At 36.1% G+C, this 16308-nt stretch overlaps 1 protein-coding gene and 1 long non-coding RNA gene across 9 annotated transcripts in view; one reads left to right on the top strand and one right to left on the bottom strand.

Moving 5' to 3' along the window:
* LOC138705046 (uncharacterized) overlaps positions 1-16308 on the bottom strand; it is a 132682-nt gene that overhangs the window by 28485 nt on the left and 87889 nt on the right. The gene's annotated exons all lie outside the window — the stretch shown is intronic.
* The window catches only part of LOC138705045 (oxysterol-binding protein-related protein 2), a 692509-nt gene that overhangs the window by 637121 nt on the left and 39080 nt on the right, over positions 1-16308 (top strand). For all 7 annotated transcript variants that reach the window (XR_011333553.1, XM_069833613.1, XM_069833610.1 and 4 more), the window contains one exon: positions 5782-5905. Coding sequence is in view for 6 of the 7 variants with exons in the window: in XM_069833613.1 (XP_069689714.1) it covers positions 5782-5905 (124 nt within the window). In the remaining variant the exon portion in view is untranslated. The remainder of the gene's footprint in view (positions 1-5781; positions 5906-16308) is intronic.

Raw genomic sequence — 16308 nt, 5'->3', positions numbered from 1 at the left:
ACAATACTGCCACTGCCATTGTCACCACCACCAATAAATTTCAATATAAGACGATTGAGACCATTTCCTTTATATCACAAGACGCTCTTGCCCTTTGAAATACTCTTCTAGTTTTTCAAGTCTGGGCAACTACGTACTTGGTTGGTAATGGCTGAATATGGGAGGTCTGACCTGCTCAGATTTTATTATCTGTACATTTTGTGTCACTGAACATCGGCAACGAACTTTCCACACAATTTATTTTTTATTGGTTGAACTATGCATTGTAGAAAAATATTTCATTAGAAGTATTGGTTCTATTTCACACAAAAAACCTCCTGTTAAAATTTGTGCACTCAAATTCCTAACATCCTGTATAGTTGATTGAGATTAAAATATGATATGTTAAATATAGATAAAATGTAACAAACATATACCTTGAATACAATCATGCAGTCCTTGTTATAAATTAAATACAATATTGCAAGACAACTGGTACATACAGTATAGGGTGTTTGTAAATATGTATTATTCTGTGAAAACCATAATGATTTTAAAATTATTTTGTCAATTGGCTACAGAAGTGAAATCAGCCACATGTCAGCAGAAATATCATGCATTTAATGATCTTACATCAGGAACACTCACAAAGAGATTACTAGCTCTGCATTGTGTTTTGTGAGTGGTTACATAACTTATTGGTATTGCAGAAAATCGTTAATTGTTGAGAAACATATTTTTTGATAAGGAAACATTTTCGAACACTGGTAGTGTTAATAAACATAATATTATGCATTATTAGACACTTGAAAACCCGGAATGGATGAGAACTGTATCTTTTCACATTGGTCACTAGTTTGATGTGGCATTCTTGAAAACCTTATCATAGGTCCTTACGTTTTTGAAGGCACAGTTATGGGTGAGACATACTGCCATTTCGTCAGCTATGAACTGCCTACACTCTTGGAGAATACACCTCTCAATGTAAGAACAGGAAAGTAGTATCAACAGGATGGTGCGCTGCCACATTTCGTAAGACATACACGTGAATTGAAGCGTCGGCTGGAACAATGTTGTAAGTTAACAAAATTTTCATTCGGCGTGTTTCCGTGTAATAATGTTGTATGTCATGTTACCTTGCTTATACTCTTTGGCTTGCAACTGTCCATCAATGCAGTACGTGAAATTTGTCCGCTCAAAAGTTTGCTATCCTATAAGAACAACATTGTACGTGTACACATTTTTGCTGCTCCTGTATACCAAATGTAACTTATAACGTTGCTCCAGCCGACGCTTCAATTGTTAAATGACAAGTTCGGGATAGATGGATTGGCAGTGCTGGGCCTGTCACATGGCCTGCCAGCTCATCTAACATTACCCCCTATGGATTACTTTTTATGAGGATACGTAAAAGAAAAAGTCTTATCTACAGCAGCCCCATCAAAGAGAATATATGAAGGAATGAATACGTGTGTTTGTCACTATTACTTCCTGTATGTTGGCGAATGTTAGAAGGAGTCGTCGCAAAAGAATTAATAAGTGATTTAGATGTTAATGGAAGTTACTTGAGCACTTAATAAATTGATGCAAAGTAATAGATTATTATTATTATTATTATTATTATTATTATTATTATTATTATGTTTTAGAACTATACCTACTGTTATACCTCATTTCAAGCACGCTGTAACTTTTTGAGATCTCAGTTAAAAAGAAAATGTTTCGAGCAAAAGTTACCCAATTTGTTGGAAACAACCCGAAAAAAAATAGGATACATATTTATACACACACACACACACACACACACACAGTCGGCCTGGTTGGTGGAGTTGGTATAGCACTGGTCTTCTATGCCCGAGGTTGCGGGTTCGATCCTGAGCCAGGTCAATGGCATTTAAGTATGCTTAAATGCGATAGGCTCATGTCAGTAAATTTACTGGCATGTAAAAGAACTCCTGCGAGACAAAATTCCTTCACTCTGGCGACGCTGATATAAACTCGGCAGTTGCGAGCGTCGTTAAATAAAACATAACTTTTTTTATACACACAGTAGACTACCGATAATTCGCGATTCATGGGGGGGAGGACAAAGTAACTTTGTTATTTACGTTTTCATTCAATTTACGCTTTCTCCATCCTCTGAAACTTCTCTCCTTTCCCTTCCCACTTCAACATCTGGGCCTGGGTCAGTATCAGCTGAGAAGTGTTGACAATTAAGTCTGTTCTATGCTGTGCGTCTTCATCATTTGAAAAGTCTGTATGCTGTTCGAACTTTGAATAGTTTTTACGGTAATATACTTTCAAATTGAGTGGTCATGAAATGAAATACAGAGGATTGTACTGAAAGTCATGAGCAACCCACCTCAAATTTCAGCGTGCATACTAAGATGTCTGCATGGGCATCAGCGTGTTAGGAGATGGTGAAACATTTCATAGATGGGAACACGAGCATCAAAAATAAACCTCGTAACGATCGCCCTCGAACTGTGCCCACTGAACGCAACACGGAAAGAGTTGATGACTTCTAGATGCATTTTGCTGAATTTCTTGAGCCTGGACAGACCATAAATGCTGTCTGCTATATCCAAACACTTTTGAAGCAACGTCTTGCATTGTGCGAGAAATGTTATGGGAAGAGGATCATCTCTAACACTCTGGCTCTCACTGCTCGCTCGTGTCACCATGGAGAAAATCAGAACATTTGAATGAGAAACCCTTTCGAATTCTCTCTACAGTCCCGACTTGGCAACCTCTGGCTACCATCTTTTCGGTTCTGTAAAGGAACAGCTGCAAGGCCAACACTACGAGATGCTGGAGGACATTCATAAATCAGTGCATCATTGTCTTTGGGAAGCTGGAATGGATTTCTGCTGCAAGGAATTTTTCAAACTTACAGAACGGTGGGAAAAATGTGTACAAATAAACGGGGACTATATTGAAAAGTGACAGAAAAGTCTGTAGATTAAGATGGTGTACCTGGTTTGTCAAAAAATAAAAATTAAGATTTATAACTATGGGTTGCTCATGACTTTCAATACGACCCTCGTATGAAAGGCTGTCAGTGAAAGAAAATCCTCTTAAGAAACAAAAACAAGATAACAGATTTTTTTTATCAAACTAAAGTGTCCTATCTTTAGATATTTTGTAAAAATAGTACTTATTGTTTCAAGATTACACTGTAATATTGTATAATATTTTAATGTTTCAAAATGTTTGCGCTGTTTTACATTTTGCATTTTATTTTGAAGTGTACTGTATTTTAGTACCAGTACATGTAATTCAAATGTCAGAATAACTTTCACAGAACTTTAAACATTAGTAAAGAATTTTGCGGATAATTCGCGATTTTTCATATTTCGCGGACATTCTGGAATTAATTACTGCGATTTATTGGGAGTCGACTATATACAGGGTGATTCACGAGGATTTACCGTCTCTTACGGAGCTTATTTCCGAAGACATTCTGAACAGCAAATGTCGTATAAACATATGTCCTAATCTCAATATTTTCAGAATTACATAATTTGAAGTTGTTTGTAAAATATCTTTATTCTTTAGTTTTAAGGGTAAAAGAATATTACAGATGAAGAATGAATTATTCAGACGTATCATTTCTTTAATTGGCTAGTATTCTGAATGCGATGAAAGAGTAATGGAATGGAGAAAAATTCTCTCCGGCGCCGGGATTTGAACCCAGGTTTTCAGCTGTACGTGCTGATGCTTTATCCACAAAGCCACACCGGATACCCACCCCAGCGCCGGACAGAATCGTGTCAGATTAAGTTCCAACTCTTGGGTTCCCTCTAGTGGCCGCCCTCTGTACTACGTCATAGATGTCTATGAACGTAGGACCGAAGTCCACACATGTGCTGAGATGCACTCGTTATGAGTGACTAATTGGCCGGGATCCGACGGAATAAGTGCCGTCTTAAATCACGAAGTGATTTACGCATATCATATATATCATGATATGTCCGGCGCCGGGATGGGTATCCGGTGTGGCTTTGTGGATAAAGCATCAGCACGTAGAGCTGAAAACCCGGGTTCAAATCCCGGCGCCAGAGAGAATTTTTCTCCATTCCATTACTCTTTCATCGCATGATGACGCAGAATATCTGCATGGATATATCATATGTACTTCGGTACATTAAAATAATATATAGTATTCTGAAGCTGAAAATTTTCGGTGTAAATTCCATAGTTGCTTCGTACAGGTTTTTCTTTTTCGATTTTTAACTACAAAGTTACATTTTCTTACGCATTTATCACACCAATTGTTACAAATCACGCCACTCTTGTAAATTCTTGAAGACTGTACATTAGGATGCATAATTAAACTGTAAGGAATCAAGTTCCTAAAGTCGTATGATTTGTACCAATTTTTGTGATAACTGCGTAAGAATTATGTCATTTTTAGTTAAAAATTGAAAAATAAAATCTGTACAGATCAATTAACAACACATTTTTAACTTCAGAACACTAGCCAGTTAAAGAAATGACACTTCTGAATAGTTAATTCTCTGTTTGTAATATTTTTTTTACCCTTAAGAGTAAATAAAAAAAAAATATTTTCCTAACAACTTATTAGTGTAACTCTGAAAATATTGAGATTAGGACAAATGTTTATATGAAATTTTTTGCTCAGAATGTCTTCGAAAATAAGCTCCGTAAGTGATTATAAATTCTCATGAATCACCCTGTTTACATACATACGTAAGTGTTCTGTCCATGGGCAGGTCTTTCATTGCAAACCTAACATTCTCCAATCTTTCCTATTTTTTTTTTTGCCTTCCTCTTAGTCTCCACATATGATCCACATATTTTAATGTCTTCTATCATCTGATATCTTCTTCTGCCCCGAACTATTCTCCTGTTCACCATTCCTTCCAATGCATCCTTCAATAGGCAGTTTCTTCTCAACCAGTGATCCAACCAATTCCTTTCATCATGCAATGTTTGCAGTTTTTCTTGGGAAGGATAAATGCGGTAGCTTCCCGTTGCTTTCCGCACACCACTCTCTCTTTCGCATCTTAAAAGATCCCAGGGGGCCCCAGTGTGGAGGTTAGGAAAGTGGCTTTGACTAATTGGGCCTTCTGGATTTCACGAAAATTCACTACAAGGGCTAAATACCATAGTTTCAGTCAGAATATCAAAGCTGCCCCTCCATGCCCCATGAGTGAGCAGAAAAGTAAAGTAGGTCCAATAGAATGCCGTCCATTACATTATCTGAAAGGTCCCTTCCTCTAATGATATTTGAAAAAAATCAGCATTTAGTTTAGCTGATCGATTTAAGAGAAACTAATTTGTAACACTTTATATAGACCATCTTGTATATTTAATACATGATAAGATAACTGATGAGAAACTCTACCTTCTTGATCTGTTGTTTAGTAAAGTGGACTGTTTTTAACGTGATCGATCAAACTACTGGCATAAGCTATATCTAATTATACAAGATTTTAGGCTTTTATGGTGATTGTGTTTAGAAGACTTTCGGGCATTCCACTATGTGCTGGCACTTAATATATCCAACATTTTAGAACTACAGACGAGTTCCATCTTCAGGGTAATACAGGAAGACTTGAAGGCTTAGCTACTTGGTTGAACCCATTATGCCTGGCTGTTTGCACACAGAACCTAACTGACCCTTCAGGTCTTGTTATATTATTTTGAAGATGGAACATGTATGCAGATATCAGGTGTTGGAGATGTAAAGTTCCAGCACACAGTGAAATACCCAGAAGTTTTATTGTGAATATACCGTACCTACCTAATCTCTTATTTTATTTTTCTTTTAATTAGACGAGAAGGCGACAAGGGGAAAGGAGCTACTCCTAACGACAGTCCTTCACACACACCCAAGAAAGTACTGGCTAAACTGAATAGTCTCAAAGTTGGACCCTTCAAATCGAATTCACAGTCTGAGGTAGGTATTTATTGCTAAAAAATAAGTAACAAGTAATCCAATAATATGAGTATAGGCCTAATAGCAAGCAATTCAGATCTGTACTAACAAACTGGTTACTGAACTATGAGAGATTGTGATACCGGTAATCGTTTCTATGTTCATTTCAAAAGTTTGCAACGTGGATAATAATAGATGTAATAGTGAGTGTCTATGTACAAGGCTGAAACAATAACAGTAAAACAGTTCAGAGTAATGCATATTTGGAAATTTGAAAAGTTCATGCAAATTGAAAGGTGCCACAAATATATATATATATATATATATATATATATATATATATATACAGGTTTTTCCCCCAGTTTATGAAGGTTATTCCTGGTGTTATTTGGAACAAAAAATGTAAATACAATAATGTGGTGACATGACATTCATAATTAAGGAGTTACAACTGATTTTCGAAACACGCCATTGTGTACGTAGCGCTAGACATGTTTGCGCACGACTAACGATGTGTGGGGGGAAGATTTAACGTTTCACATTCCAAGGTATGGAGAAATCTTCATGAGAACGGACTGTATCCTTTTCATGTACAAAAAGTGCAGCATTTAGAACCACATGATGTTTGCTTGCCAGATTCCCAGATTTAACACCCCTAGATTACTGAATCTGGGGGTGGATGAAAGAGATCGTGTACCAGATTAGAGTGCAAACACGAGAAGAGTTCATTCAACGCATTCTTGATGCTGCAGCGACAATAAGGAACGAACATGTGAAGTTACAAAATGCTACACGCGCGGTTCACACCCGTGCGAATCTTTGCTTTCAGATGCAGGGAGGATATTTTAATTATTTCCTTTAAATCCACTCTACATGCAAGAGACTGGTACAAAATGAAGTACTTATTTGTATTCTAACTATGATTTCAATTTTTGTCAGTGACATCCTCAAATAAAAAAGTTTTTTCTGTTTTTTTCTAATTGCCGTAACTCCTTAATTATGAATGTCACCCAATTACTATATTTACATTTTTTGTTCCAAATAACACCAGGGATCACCTCCATAAACCGGGAGAAAACCTCGTGATACACTCTGTATAAGGTACATGACCCAAATAAGGCCTGGTTCTAAATAAGGCCCATCTGTCATTATATTAAGATAACATTACAATTTCCACAAGATTCTTAATGTTTCTGACAGTTCCTGGCCTCTAACGGCTAGACTAAAAACTGCAACAATTTAAGTGAACGATTTCACCATGTTTCCTTTAGTTGAGCAGTGAACAACGTCTGAAGCTGTTGTCACTACTATTTCGAGGTATTTTAATAAACCTTGTGCATTTTTTGGTAACTGAACATAAATGAATATGGTATATGTCATTTCAAAGCATATGATTAGTAGAATAAGATACTGTATTGATATTTTCCATTTAATGTGTATTTATTTATCCCTTAGTAAACCTATGAATGAAAGTGTGGATTTACAGGGAGCTCCAAATAAGGCCCTCTGTAGATGAGCTAAACAAGGCCCATGGGCCTTACTTGGAACATGAATTTTCTCCAAGGTTTTTTCTTATTTTGAGCCTCATAAAGATATTCTGTAACATACAGTAATTTATTTATGAGAACATTGTGAAGATAATTATCAAAGCTACGATAATTATTCTAAATTCGCAATGTAATTAATTATTTGTAGCATAATAATTGTGTTTATTTGTTAAAATATAATATTTTAATTCTTTTGGTGTGTAGTACCTAAACACAAAACTTTTATTTATTTAGAGAGCTTAAACGTGCGTTATTTTGACAAGAAAGGACTTGAAACATAGAATGATTGATTTTATCAGCTGAAAAACTGCATTTGGCGAATCCGAGGTTTACGAAAAGAACGTATCTCTAGTAACATCATGTCCCTATTATTTTTAGATGGAAAAGCTTAAGAAAACGAGAGCACTTTGTACCGAACAGCAATTGCAGTAGGCAATGGAGGCTATAGTTCAAGGAATGCCTGTAAGGACGGCAGCAACGCAATTTAAAATCCCACAAAGGCCATTAAGAAACCACCAAATTAGTGAAAGAATACAAAAACGTTAGGTAGATCATCAATTTTGACCTCTGCTCAAGAATAATATCTCTGCAACAGGATTTTTAGTCTAGCACAGATAGGCATGCCAATAACGAGCAAAGTACTTCGACGCTCAGTATAAACTTTTGTGATGAAATTAACATTGAAAACCCTTTCAACAAGTTAAGTGGCCTTGCTGGAAGAAAATAGTTGGAACTGTTTTTACGACGACATCCAGAAGCATCCGGAAGAAAGGCGCAGAGCATGAATCCTGGTAGGGCTGCATTGTTAAGGATGATTTTGATAATCTGAAGGAGTTAATGACTCGCTTAGATATTTTAGATAAGCCCCAACTAATCTATAACATTGACGAGAAAGATTGTAGGCTTTCTCTCCACAAAGAATGCAAAGAAAGGTGAGAAAAAAAGTACATCTTGTAGCCCCTGAGCACAGTGAAAATATATCTATTGTCTCATGTGGCAACGCACTGGGTAAAGTTATACCGCCTATGATCCTTTTTAAAGTGAAGAGATTAAATTCCATATGGAAAGATAACCTTTCATCTGGCACTGAGGTTGAGATGACTGAGAAAGGGTCAATGACAACAGCAACCTTCATAAAATAGTTACATCAGTTCGCTAAATTCAAGATACAAGGCAGTGTTCTATTAATCTTTGATGGGGCATCATCGCATTTGGACACTGGCGTTGTAGATGTAGCAGACTCGTGTGGCATTACGTTGTTCTGCTTACCTAGCAACACCACTCATGATTTGCAGCCATTCGATAAGTCCGTGTTTGGCCCTTACAAAGCATTCTGGGATGATGAAGTATTGATTTACTGGTCAAAGCAGAAAGTCGTACAGTAAACAAACGGATATTCGGGAAAATATTAATAAGGGTTGGCCAAGAGCTGCTACACTTTCCAATGTATCAAGTGGGTTTAGCGCTACTGGAATTTATCCGTTTGACCCTAGTGTTATCCCTGAGAGTGCCTTCGGTCCTTCGGAACTCACCAGGAGAGAAAAGACTGAAGAAGCCCCATTACAATCATAATCTGGATCCCAATTGCTCCTACATCAGCCAAATCAGGTTGAAGTATTAACCCAGAAAAGAGTTTCGAAACAAAGAGATTCAGGGGACTCAAGCTTCACAAGTGACATCTTCTCTCTTCATGACGAATCCAGTGACTTTTTCCATATCTCTAGTGATAATGAAAGAAAATTTGAAACTTCATTTCAAGACTTTCTTCGTACCCCTGAAATAAAGAAAAAACATACAAACCAGCGACGAAAGCCCTTAATTGCCAAGCAGTTGATGTCATTAAGGATTTTTTCAAGACAAACAGGAGACTAAATCAGTTAAAACTGCAAAAGGACATAGGCCTACAGAGGACCGCGAAAGCGATAAGAATGGTGCTACTGCTCCTAAAGGTTTGAGCGTGAAAACAGCTCAGAAGAGGAAAATATGTCCTGTGCCTTCCGTGAAAGATCTTCTTGAAGCTGGACCGAGTGGCATTCAAACTAAAAGAGTGGGAAAAGAAAGTTGGTTCTGCTATTTATGCAGAAAAGATCGTATTCCTGACATGAGACTTTGTGTAAAGTGTTCAACTTGTGTTCATGAAGAATGCGTTGGACTTACGGCTAAGGACAGAATATCCAGTCTTCTTTGCTCACACTGTAATATTTAAGTGAAAAACACAATACAACTTTTCTTGTTGCAGAGTGTAATCTTTAGGCTAAGGACAAAATATTCCGTTTTGTTTTCCCAGAATGTCTCTTAAACTTAGGAAAATATACCAGTTCTCTCTGTGCAGAGTGTAATCTTCAGACAACAGTGAAAATATGGTGAAAACATTCAGTTTCCTTTGCCCAGAATGTGATCTTAGCCTAAGAACAGTTTTTTTGTTTACTCAGACTGTGATCTTTAGACTATGGACAAAATATCCATTTGCTTTTTCCAGAATGTGTTTTAGTCTACTTAACTTTGAATATTATTATTGTAGTTCATTTCGTTTAAATACAATTATTGTAATTTAATTGATTTCTATTTTCTTTCGTAATCACTATTTATTTACACATGGGCCTTATTTGGGACTGACAGTGGGCTTTATTTGGAACAAGTGTGCCAAATAAGGCCCATTACTCACATTTTACATATTGCACTATTATAGACAAGTTTTTCAATAACTCTAAATCTAAGACCACGTCTTCTTTGCTACTCACCCTGAAGTATGTTTTAGTACAATTTTCAGAATTTTATCTCCTTCAGTAACAATACAATAGATCTTGATACGTTAAGTGAGCCTTATTTGGCACATGTACCTTATTTTAACTACTGTAATGATACCAACAGTGGTGGCTCATAAACATTTAATGCCTAGGCCCAGAGCCAGAGATAAGGATAATAATAAACTCTAACAATAATGACATTATTATTATTATTATTATTATTATCATCATCATCATCATCTTCTTCTTCTTCTTCTTCATCATCGTTATTAAAATCACCAAAATGTATACAACTGTATACAAAGTCCAGACAAATTAGAGGAAAAATGCACACTTGTCGGTTAATAGACAGGCTTTCCATCAATATTGTAACGTAATAGTAGGAGGAGTTGAAACATCAGTCGTATGGTAAACAATGATGAAACATAGTCTACAATCATTCATTAGTTCTTTTTTTTTTTTTACTTCGACATGGTCACTTTCAACTTGCAGTCAAGCAACTCATTTTGAATGATTTTAGAAGTAAGCTTAAATGCTGTTGACTTGGTTAAGTGCTCTTTTAACTTTTTAAGTCTTATCTAACTCAGAACTGAAGTGAACTAATTCACGAAACACGCCCCTGTATTCTAAGTCGTAGGATTAATCATACCTTGTTAATACTAAATCTATTGCTACATAAAATTTTATACAATTTATTATTAAATTTAGGACATATCTGTTTTCTTCAACTTGCTCGTTGTGTTTTGTTTTACGATTTTTTATGTGTTTTATTTTATCCCTTAGCCCTAAGTGTAGTAAATCTGTAGGACCCACTTTTGACTAGTTGCGTTCACCTTTGAACAGAACACACAGGAAACAGAACACTTACCCATATCTCATCCACACAATCAGTTGTTTTTTATATAATAAATATCTAAGTTGAATTTACCAGATCTGTTAACTTTAGCATTTTGCTGTTTTTGGTGAATATTTAAATGCCGTGTAAGTCAATTATTATTTAACAGGAGGTTAGTTTTCATAATATGTTAATATTGAAAGCAGATATTTTAATAAAGTGATAACAATTAATTTCTTCACAACATTACGTAACACGATAACACTTGACAGGTTTACAATTTCGCACTACAGCTATAAATATACTGAAATAAAAACATTCTTTAAAGTATTTTAAAAAATATGCAAGGATTTTATTATCTTATTTTTGCATCCTTCTCTTTAAGAAACTTATTCCGACAAAGCAGGAGAACAGACAAGAGTGCGAGGTAAGGGAGTGAGATAGTAAATGGGGTTGTATACAGCTACCCAAGCATTTAAAAACGAAAGTGGTAAACTGTACCTGGCATGTTTTAGATGCTGAAATGGACGGGAGAAGATGAACATTGTGCGTGCATTCCATTATATTTCTTATGGGATGTATAGCCTGGCACAGATCCATGTTGCAAACACTGGTTACAACGTAGTTGGCAGTAGAATTTGCAAGTATAAGCGTAACTTATTTCTGTCTGGTTTTGCACGGAAAATATGAATTCTCCTTTTTTCTCTTGTGTTCTAAAGCTGCCCCTGGATACTAATGATGTAAAATGGCAAAGTAATTAGGAACTAATATAATATCTAAAAATCTTTATTTCTTAATTACCGGTACAGTATTTGCTATACCCCAGAAAGGTTTCACTGATGAAAGGAACAAAGATACATATTCACAATTTTTTAATGGTAGAGGAATATTAAATCCTGATTATTGAATTATCTAAACATATGGTATATGAATGAGTGATAAGTGGCGTATTTCTGCGTGTATGTGAACTAACAGACATAAATCTTCGAAATCATGTAATGGTACAAGTATTTCTCTGTTATTTACGTGTCTGTTTGAGTGATATATCTTACATTATCTTTTTCTACTGGTCCTGCAGTTGTCGTTATATTGCTTTTGTACCAACTTTTTTATATCAAAGAGTTATAATATGTTTAAAATCGGACATACCGGTATATAATTTATTTTACATAGTTCATTCTTTCTTTCTTTCTTTCTTTCTTTCTTTCTTTCTTTCTTTCACTCGTTCATTCATTCATTCATTTATCTACCTGCTTATTTATTCATTTATCTTCTCGTTACCAAACATTCAACCATTATTAGAAAATGCCTGCAATCACATATAACAGCCACTTCATTTTGATTTTTACCACTTTCGTTTTGTCATTGTACAAGGCGTGAGTAGTATTGCAGTGCTGTAAAAAGTCGATTTCAAAATTTTGACAGAAATAGGTGTTTCTGGAAGTGTGTGTTGCTTTTTTTTTTTGCGTATGTGTCTGCCTATCTGTCTGCTTATGTAGAATCTTTTCTTCTGAACTATTACGAGGATTTTGTACATATTTAATGTATACAGTCAGGGTGCGAATTAAGATTTCTGATGAGAGGGGAATAGAATCCTAGATAGAGAATACCATATATAAAATTATTATTATCCTCATTCGATAAGGCTCAACGCTTGGTCGCACTGAGTTGTTTGTCTTGCATCTTGATCATAATAATAATTATATCCATGAACAGGCTTAAGATAAGATGTGTAATTCCTAAGTTATTGATTGTTCGAAGCTTGCTGGTGATGATAATACAGAAATATTGTTTTCTTTGCTTACTTTGTACTTTATAAAGTACATATACTCGTATTAAAACAATTATATTTTGTGAGGGGGGGGGATAGAAGTTATCTCTGGCAGGGATGTTAATATGAATTTATGAGAGGGGGTTACCTTTCCAACAGGGGGGAAATCCTCCCCATTTCCCCCCCCCCCCGTTAATTCGCACCCTGTATACAGTGCTTTTACTTCACATTGCAGCCAGCGCATGGCGGCTCGCATGCCATCTGCAGCAGCTGGGACTCCCACCAAAACTGTTGGGATTCCCGCCACCCATGCATAAGATTTGCGCATGTTTGTGGCAACAGCAGGTTGTGTGAGTGAACAGCAGTCGCACTGAAGCCATTGTCTCGTTTGTTTCGTTCCTGTTCCATGCATATATGAAGCCATTGTCTAGTTTGTTTCGTTCCTGTTCCATGTGTATAAATGTACGAGTTTCAATTGTTAATTACGTTACAAGTGTTGCGCAGTTTTCCACAATGCCTCAACACGATTACAGATTACCACAAAGGATTTTTATGTACGATACATAATGTGACAACAAACTCTTGTAGGTTTTCCTACCCCACACACAGAAACCATACAAAGACTTGTGAACAAATTCAGGGAAACAAGGTCGATTCGCAATGGAAAGCGAAGAGTAACACGATCCCCTGATTTAACTGTATGCGATTTTTATCTATGGGGGAACTCACATACATTGAAAGAACTAAAAGAAAACATCAGGCGAGAAATTGACTGAATTTCGGATACTGAACTTTCAACTGTGAATGAAAATTTCCTGAGAAGATACCAGAAATGTGTGTATGGAGCACAACATTTCCAACATCTCTTATGATAAGGTATGTGCTTATTATCTTATTGTAATTATAACTGTAAATATGAGAACGGGAAGCGATAGTGGGGATATTATAACTGTTTCAGCGAGAGTCCCAGCTGCTGTGGCCGGCATGCGAGTCGCCATGTGCTGGCTGCAGTGTGAAAGAAAAGCACTGTACAAGTCAATTTATTCTGGGAGTATGTATGTGAAATTAGTCATCGTAGGTACTTCATTTGAAGCCCCAATGCCAAAATTGCACAGAATGGTTATTTATTCGAAATCTGCTTCATCAATTTTCGTTAATTTTTTTCTACATAGGAAATAATGTCAGGTGAAATAGTATAAATCTTATCATAAAAATATTGTGGTTCTGAATAATACATTCTTACTTACTGAATTATGCCTTAAATCATAATTTGTTTAGACAACATTTTAGTTTAAAGATATTTTATGAATTAGTTATACTCACAAATACACTCAAGTTTATTGAACTTAACAAGAAGTGTGTGCAATGGTGACACGTAGTAAGTTTCGTATTGTCTGACCGAGTGGTCATGTCGCATCTCGGTTTTCCCCACCCGTTTTTGCTGGCCTCTCTGTAAAGGCTTGTGGCGGGACAGACTTAGTTATTTCCTGAAAACATTTACTGTTCGGAATTGGGTTCTACCTAATATTATACAACTGTTTAAAATAACTTAAAGAAAAGGACTGGATCCTGCAGCATAACCACTCGGATGGACAGTGCAGTGTGTGATGTGTAATATTTTTTTATTTGTTGATTTATTTATTCATTCATTTATTACATAATTTCTTTGTTTCATTATTTCTTTATTTATCAAACTGCTTCATGTAGTGTTTCTTTCATAATTCTTGTGTGTATATATAGTGCAACCATTACACTTGATTACATATACCTTACTTGCAGTTCATTCCATCCTAATTTTTTTCCCTTATACAATTCATCACCTCTTATCTTCCAATGATATAAAGTTAATCCCTACTACAATATACTATATTACCCTGTTTTAGAATTAATCTCCGCTACAATCTATTATTTCTCATCTATCATTTCATAAGTTTCTTTATTATTATCCCTACGTTTTCCGTTTACCTTCAGTCCTTTTATCCATGACTACCATACTATTCACTCACTATCTATGTTACACTTTTCCCTTTACATTACCAGATTCATATTATTTACATTATCATTCCTGACCTTTCCTCAGTTCTTTCCCTTTGAATAATTCATTGTTTACTTGTTTCTAATTCATACTTTTTCACTACCCCACTTAACAGACTCTCTCTCTCCCTCCCCCCTCTCCTCTCTCTCGTCCCCTCCCTCCTCTCTCTCCATCTCTCCCCTCCCTCTCGTTGCCCTCCTCTCCCTCCCTCTTTCCTCTCTTTCTCTCCCTCTTCCCCTTCTCCCCTCCCCCCTCGATCCCTCTTCCTCTCCCCTTCCTTCTAAAATAATATTCTGCTCTCAATAAATCTTAAACTCACTGTATTTATATTCCCTACTTTTCCTCTTCCTGATTTATTCCCTTCATCTACTCTTTTTCTTCACTTAATGCCCCCTCAGTTTCATTCGTTAAATCTTCCCTTGCATTATCACTCATATACTGTACATTCCTGCATCTGCGTCGCTTATTTCACTATTCTTTGAAGTGTGTTTCCTCTTGTCTGCTAATCTCGTCACATTCCTCCTATTACTATGATTCTTTCCCACTTCCTGTTTGTGACTCGCTCTTCCTGGTTCAGTGTCTTCTTTCTGCATCTGCCGCCTGTTTACTATGACTTGATTCGTCACTTTCAGTTTCATACCTTCTGTCGCATTCTAATTGGATGGAATTATGAATCAGTTGACCAAGCGCCAAAATTGATGTTTTTAGATTGTTGTTCGATCTAGTAGCTAAAGGATTAAACTCTTTATAAAAGAAATAGTTCCTGCTTTTTATGTCAACTTAATTCGACGGAAAATTAATTTTGACCACACGCCGATTCAGTAAATGTAAAGATTAAGATTTGCATCAAGTGATTAATCACCTTTTCTGATGTCTTCATTTCAAATCAAATGACTATATGTCAATTCCCATGTAGCATATTTCCACCTTTGCTGATCATATATTGAAGTTATTTTCAAGCTTCCTTGTTTCTGCAACGTTTCACCATTTTAGTGCAGGTACCCTAGTTTGGATTTTCCACATTTTCACTATTAGTAATAGGTGTTAAATACAGCAGATATGTAAAGAGAATAATGAAGCCATATGTATTTCAAGCGAAGCAAAGTGGCAGTTACTTAATGTGACTAAAGTTCAGTACTTTTTCATTAATTACAAGAATTAATGGAAAATATTCTCTCAGCCAAAGAAATTAGAGCGGCGTCCAGAAAGTAATTTTCCCTAGGTCGTCAACAGAAAGAAAACACAATTCCATGGAAAAACTTTATTGTAGCAGATACAGCAAGTGCTGCACTCTTTTTCCACATAATCACCACCAGAACTGAGACATTTGTCATACCGTGGAATCAACTTTTGTAACCCTGTGTCATAGAAATCTGACGCCTGGGATAGGAACCAGTGTGTAACAGCCACCTGCAACTCTGCATCACTGTTATATGCGTGATGCTGACCGGACAGGAATTTCTTGAAGTGCAAGAAAAGATGGAAATCA

The sequence above is a fragment of the Periplaneta americana genome, chromosome 8, assembly GCF_040183065.1.
Source record: "Periplaneta americana isolate PAMFEO1 chromosome 8, P.americana_PAMFEO1_priV1, whole genome shotgun sequence".
NCBI classification, from domain to species: Eukaryota; Metazoa; Arthropoda; class Insecta; order Blattodea; family Blattidae; genus Periplaneta; species Periplaneta americana.
Note: the sequence above shows the minus strand (reverse complement) of the source record. Positions and strands in the feature narration are given on the sequence as shown.